The following is a 7,074-nucleotide window of genomic DNA, read 5'->3' on the forward strand; positions in this document are numbered from 1 at the left end:
TTTTTTTGTATTTTAGGGAAGGGTCTGCAGGGCATTCAGGGTCTCATTACTAGATTGGACTCACAGTGATCCGCCAGTTTACAGACTCCCAAGAGCTGGGATTACAGGTGCGCACCACCATGCCCAGTCTCAATCACTATCTCAGCATGCCCCAGGCGCAGGGCCAGCACAGCAAGCCCGGGGATTGAACCCCCAGTCCCTGAACCTGCTTGCAGGCACTTTAATCCACTGAGCTATTTGGACAGCCCTTTTCTCTCTCTTCCTTTTTTTTTTTTTTTTGTGGTACCAGGGATCAACCTCAGGACCTTGTACTTACCAGGTAAGCAGTTATTCTACTGAGCTATCTCCCTGGCCCTCAGGTTACAAGTGATAGAGCCAGCTGACTATGGACTAAGACCCCTGAAATCATGAGCCAAAATAAACTTTTCCTCCTTTAAGTTTTGTTATCAGGCACTGTGTCACAGTGATGATAAGCTGACTAAAACAGGAGCTTGTACTACAGTGGTACTAGACCTGGTGGGCTACAGTGGTGGGCTGCACTGCCTCTCCTGGGCTCCCCACACACCTCAGCCACCCTGGTAACCCTTCCTTGGATCACTCAGGATGACAGTACCACACTTTTTCTGCTGGAAACTTGGCACAAATACATTTAACATTTCGCCAAATTCTTCACAGAACCCTCTGCCTCCATTTTTTGTGACCCCTACCACTTCCTCAGTCACTTGGCAAATACTTGTGAAAGGTTCTTACGCAGGCACTGTTTCTAGGAAGTGGGTTGATATTAATAAACAAAATGGGAGTGAATGGGGAGTGAATGGGGAGAATTCACACTTTCACAGGCCATCCATTCTGGAATTCTCTCTTTTTCCTACTAATCTCAGTTAAGAACCTCTCTTGCTGGGTGCAATGATGCACACCAGCTACTGGAAGCTGAGGCAGGAGGTGAAACAGAGATTGGGATGTCTGGGACAAAGGCCACTGCCCCATGGGAGGGGAAGTGGTGGAGATGAGGACACTGTCCCAGAAGTCAGGGCTGAGGTCTGGGAAGCTCTCACCAGGCCTGGCAGCTAGAAGGAAGGGAGAGGTCAGAATGCAGGCTTTGTAAAGCATGTACCAAAGAAATTAATCTCATTCTTGGAAGAGCATTTAGCCAGAGGAGAACACAGGGGTGGTTAGAGGGGTAATTATCTATTTACACGCAGGGCCTTTGCACTGTTACATCTCCAACATCAGCACCTTTTTAAATTTTTTTTGGAGACATGGTCTTACTAACTCTCTAAATTACCGCCTCAGTTGCTCAAAGTTCTAGATATATACCATCATCCCCAGCTCTAAATAGGCTTATTAAGACCTCTGGTTTAAAATATCTGAATTTGCAAAATTCAGAAAAGGGTAATTCCTAGGCTAAGGATATACCTCAGTGGTAGAGCACTTGCCTAGAGTGCCCGATGCACTGGGTTCAACCCCAGAACTGCAAAATAAGTAAATAAACAACAGTGGAAGCCCAGCACAATGGAAGACCCATAACCCCAGCTACTTGGGAGGCAGAGGCAGGAAGATTGTAAGTTAAAGACAAATCAAAATAAATAATAGAAAGCTGGGGATATATATCAGTACCCCCTGGATTCAATTCCTCAACACAGAAAAGGGGGAGGGGGATAGATTTATTTCCCTCATTCCACCCCAGGTACTGCCAGCTAGAAGAGCATCTCTGACAGACCCCAGCAGAACACCCAGCACTCTGCCATGGGTTCCCGAGAGCCACGGACACAAGAGGTATTGGGCATTAGTGGCAGACGACAGCCGTGGGGGAGTCACCGGTAGTGCAGGAGCCTCAGGCACTGCACCATTCCTGTGAGATCACACCTCCAAGCCTGCCACCTTGTCCCACCATTCCCAGCCCACTGCCCTCCACCATGTCCAGCTCTGCCACACGCATGCTTCGCAAGTTCATAATCACCAAAGTGCAGACCTGGATCAGAAGGGCACAGCAACATTCACCCCAGAGCAGCCAAGCAGGTAGCGCCTCTGACCCCAGCCCCAGAGGCCAAGAGGAGCAGACATGCCTCGTGCCAACCATTTTTTATCTACCCATACGTTTGAGAATGTAAACACCATTGAGGAAAAAAAAATTCACATACTATCTCCAGGAAAAATCACTTTTTCAGTGATAGCTTCAGTTGAAACAAATTGAGTAAACATTAAGGTTTATTAATCAAATTTTTATCATCCCCTGTCCCAAAAGAGACCTTAAAACATAGCCTTGGTGTGATAGCATACATCTGTAATGCCAGCACTCTGAGAAACTGAGGCAGGAGGACTCCAAGTTTGAGTCCAGCCTGGGAAACTTGGTAAGCTGACAAGTTCTTGTCTCAAAATAAAACAGGGGGTTGGGGCCTAGAGAGATGGTTCAGCGTGCTCAATCCCCAGTACCGCAAAGCAAAAGAAAAAAAGCAAACTCCAAATAGTAAAACAGACTGGAGAGATAGCAGTCTCAGTGCCTGCCTGGCAAGGGCAAGAACCTGGATTTGATCCCTGGTGCCACATGCCATGCCCATCCCGGAACCACCAAAACCACGTGTAGTACACGCCTGTAATCCCAGTGCTGAGGAGGCTGAGACAGGAGGATCACTATGAGTCCCACCTGCCTAGTGAGACCGTATACCAAATAAATCAATCAATAAGTGATTTTTTTAAAATACTAAAACAGGTAGTGTTCTACTCACGTGAATAAGTGTTTTAGGTCCTACAAAGGGTTTTGAAGAGATATTACAAATATCCCAACCTCTCAAAAACCAGTGCCCTATGGTCACATGGAGTTCAATGGTGTCCCTTCCTGCCAATACTACTTTTTCAAATTCATCTGAACTTGAATTTCTTAAAAGAAATCGGAGAGCTGGGTGTGGTGGCAACACCTGGAATTCCAGCACATGGGAGGCTGAAGCAGGAGGATCACCACAGGTTTGATGGTGATCAAACTGGGCTACATAGTGAGTTCAAGGGCAGCCTGAACTACATAGTGAGGTACTGTAGAAAGAAAGAAATTAGAGCTTCGAATATTCATGTTTAAAAGTAAAAAATGTTCCTGACTTGATTATGTGGCTTAACTTGATCCAGACTGTATCTGCCAAAAGCTATACAAAAAAAAAAAAAAAAAAAAAAAAGAATCAGACAAATCATTTTTAGCTTTAAAAATACTGCTTGTATGAACCTGCTGTGATTTTCAACACTCTGGAATTTTACTAATCTCATCTCTGGCTCCATTTTAAAACTTTTTCTTTTTTATTTCCAAAGCAAACATTTACAAAACTGATATTTTTATTCAGAACTGTGACCAATCATAGTAATAAGCCAGCTTTTTTAGAATTTTGGAAGGTGTTTTTTACTATTTTATTGCTTATATGAATACAACATACACATGGCTGGCTCAGTGAGTTCTGGAAAGGAGAAGTCACTCATTGAACGAAGACTCGACCTTTTTCAACCACAGTCAGCAGAAATTGGGCTTTGAGGGGGCTCTATGGGCCAAACCCTGGGCCGACCCACAGTGCAAAAGCCCCTCTGTCCAGTATCAGAGAATTCACCCCGCCCCTGCACTAGGGATCAGTCCAGCAGCTTGTGCTGAGCTGCAGCCCCAGCCTTTTTTATACACTTGAGACATGATCTCCTTAAGCAGCTAAACTGCCCAGGCTGGCTCAAGCCTCCTGCTTCAGGCTCTCAGCGTGCAGAGAGGCCTGCACCCGCCTGCCACCCGGCGCTGCTCATCCCCGTTGTAAAACTTGGTGAGCCTGCAGATTAAGGACTCAAAAGCATAGAGACCTACAGTTTCTAGCTATTTTGGGTCAGCAGTCTGGGACAGAGTTTAAGCAGCTATGAAACGGAAGCTGTTGTTAAAGTATTAAACTGTAGATGTAAGAAAGACGAGAGGGTCAGCCGGATGAAGCACCGCACCCAGGCAGGGATACGTCCTCAAGGCGCCCCGCCCCGCCCCGCCCCGCCCCGCCCCGCCCCGCTCTCAAGCTCCTCCTCTGGAAAAGGGCTCGCGGGCTCCTCCGGTCACATTCCGCTTCTCCGAGGCTGGTCCCAGCCCTAGTAGAAAGGTGACTGTAAACAGGATCTACAGAAAAGAACTCTGCCTCCACATAACTTGAGGCAACGTTTATGGAGCACTTTGCTGGGTGCCAGACATGTGCTGCGTCCCACGCACTTCACTAACTTAGAACAGCGCTTTTGGGGTCCGGGGAGATGGCTCAGTAGAATAAGCGCGCAAGGGCCTGAGTTCAATCCCCTGTTCCGCCAAAAAAAAGAAAAAAGAAAAAAGAACAGCGCTTTTTAAAAAACAGTATTTCCATCCTTAATGAAGGTTCTGCTCTTTCCTTTTTTTTTTTTTTTTGTGGAACCGGAGATTGAACTCAGACCCATGTGCTTGCCAGGGAAGCACTTATTCTATTGAGCCATGTCCCGGGCCACCATCCTTAATGAAGGACTTGGAGCTCCTGCAGTGGGTAACAGCGGGGTGGAGAAGGTTCAGGGGGCGGGAGCGGGGGCGGGGCGGGAGCCGGAGCCGGGGCGGGGCGGACTTGCCTTGAAGTAGGCGAACTGCAGGAACTTGTAGGGCTCGCGGCGCTGGAAGTCCGCCAGCACCTCGCGGCTGGGCTGCGACTGGCGGAAGGCTGGCAGGCCCTGCTTGCAGCGTTTGAGGCACTGTGCGCGGCGCAGCAGGCCCCCGAAGAGGCGCAGCTCTGGGTAGCGAGCGAGGTCGGGGGCGGGCTCGGGCTGGGGCGCCGAGCTGCAGTTGCGGTGGCAGAAGGCCTCACTGTCACGCAGCAGGCGGTGCAGCCGCAGGCTGATCTCCAGGTAGCCCACGCTCTCGGCCCAGTGCTCGCCGCTGTACTGGTCCAGCGCGTGTCTGTAGGCCGACTCGAGCGGCATCAGCTCGTCCCGCGGGAAGCTGCGGAAGCTGTAGCGCTCGTACTGGGCGCGCCCCGAGCGCAGCGCGCAACCCGCACACAGCAGCGCCAGCAGCGCCGCGGCCGCCCGGCTCCCGGGCTCCATCGCGCCCGGCGGAAGGAAGGAAGGAAAGGAGCAAAGGAGCAAAGGAAGCAGCGGGACTGCGCGACGCGGCAGGCTGGGACTTGGGAGGCGGGACACCAGGCTCCGGCCCGCCCCGTCCGGCCGCCCCTCCCCACCTAGCCGGGATCCGAACGACCTCTGCAGCTCGGGAAAAGTGCTTTAGGAGGGCGCCCGGCCCACTCCTCTCTGCTCTGTGAGGCGAGTGGTCCTGAGTTCTGTGGTTTACTTACGTGGAGACTACGGTCTGCGAGCCAGATGCGGCTCTGACGGCTCATAGATTAGGGCTGCCCAAACTTAATGCCTTGGAGGACGTGTGAAAATGGAGATTTCCTGGGCTGCGCCCCGAGTTTCTGATATAGCAAGCCTGGGGTGAGAGTCTGAGGATTTCCATTTTTGAATGAGCACCCTGGAGAGGCTGGTGTGGAACTACAGATTTACACTTTGAGAATAGAACTGCAAGATGAAGACTGGGTGTATAATCCTGTAATCCCAGTGTTTGGGAGGCTGAAAACAAGAGGATCACTAGAGTCTGATCTGCATATTGAGACCCTGTAGAGCTTGTACTAAATACATTAAAAAAAAAAAAACTGGAAGTTGAAAAAAGTCATGCTTTATGACTTTGAAGCCACTTTACAGAACGTGCTGGAGAGACTTGTGCATGAACTTTGTAAGATAGGAAAGAAATGCTGAAAATAGCACTTAAACTATTACTCAAATTTAATTTCCAGGAAAGTTGTTAGGTTGGAACAAAAACTACTACGTATCCTCCCTCAAGATTCACAATGTTGTTATGGTACCATTCAAGAGCAGTTTGTGGACGTGAGACCCACTCGCTCCTTACATCTTTTAGTAAGTGTACCCTAACAATAAAACTACTGACAACTGTCAAATTCAGAAAATAGAACATTTATAGAAGGCTTTAATCCGTGTTCTTTATTCTGGTATTGCCAACTGTCCCGGTACAGTAATGTCTTTTCTATCACTTTTTTGTTTGGTTAGATCAGGATCAATATAGCATCTAATTGGTACCTCTGTTTCATATCCTTTAACCTAGACCGGTTCTTCTGCTTGTCATGCTACTGGCATTTTTGAAGGATACAGGCAGAAACAAAAATGAGTTAAGTATGATAGAAGAAATAAATACAGGTTAAAAGTAGGCAACAAAATTCAATTTTTTGTCTTCCTTATTACCCTACAACTTGGAGCCAGATCCCTGCTCAGCCCTGCAGGTGGGCATCTTAGTCACTTCAGAGGCTTCTGTATTGCAAGGGTTGTTAGCTCTGAATTTACCTAGTCTGCTTCATCCCCCATCAACACCAAATACACCAACACAAGAGTAACTGAAGTAATTTTCAGAGTTTATAGAGACACACCCAAATACCAGCTCTTTACAACGTCTAACTTGAGAACTACAGCAACACCTAGAAATCTAACCTACAGTCACCTCAGATTCTAGGGAAAGCAGAGCCTTCCCGACCACCAGGCCCATACAGGAATAGTTAGCCCACTAAGTTAGCGAGGCAGCCCCTTCCCAAGCAAAAGCAATCATGTCTATAAGGTTCCTCCAGAGCTAGAAAACCAGAACTGAGATAGTGGCTGACCTGACTCTGGCCCACTCAGCTAATCCATGAAAGCTGCCCTGTGTGAGGGCCATTGTGTCCCCTCAGTTGCTCAAGCTGCAGTCTTTTTCCTATTAGCTCTTACTAATTCTGCCTAACTCTGCCTACGCCTCACAGTGGCACATCCTGAAATTCTTTTTCCACAGTTTGGGTCAAAACCTACTTGTGGGCTGGGCCTGGTGGCAAATGCCTGTAATTCCAGCATTTGGGAGGCTGATGCAGGAGGATCCCTGCAAGTTCAAGCCTGTGTCTCACAACAAACAAATAAAAAACTAAAACTAAAAAATGTCAAGCCATACAGTTATATGTAAAAGATGAGCAAGGCAATGATCCTGAGAATCTTCAGAAGATTTTTTAATCTAGCAGTTATTTGGAAAGATTC

At 48.2% G+C, this 7,074-nt stretch overlaps 1 protein-coding gene and 1 pseudogene across 1 annotated transcript in view; both read right to left on the reverse strand.

Annotated features, from left to right (window-relative positions):
• Nucleotides 1-5,830, reverse strand: part of Crtap (cartilage associated protein) — a 30,237-nt gene extending 24,407 nt beyond the window's left edge. The window contains exon 1 of the mRNA XM_004635278.2: nt 4,585-5,830. Within this exon, the coding sequence (XP_004635335.1) occupies nt 4,585-5,055 (471 nt within the window). The 5' untranslated portion in view covers nt 5,056-5,830. The remainder of the gene's footprint in view (nt 1-4,584) is intronic.
• Nucleotides 5,831-6,373: 543 nt separating this feature from the next.
• LOC101585857 overlaps nt 6,374-7,074 on the reverse strand; it is a 3,677-nt pseudogene continuing 2,976 nt past the window's right edge.

This window comes from Octodon degus, unplaced genomic scaffold (genome assembly GCF_000260255.1).
Source record: "Octodon degus isolate 3935 unplaced genomic scaffold, OctDeg1.0 scaffold00071, whole genome shotgun sequence".
NCBI classification, from domain to species: Eukaryota; Metazoa; Chordata; class Mammalia; order Rodentia; family Octodontidae; genus Octodon; species Octodon degus.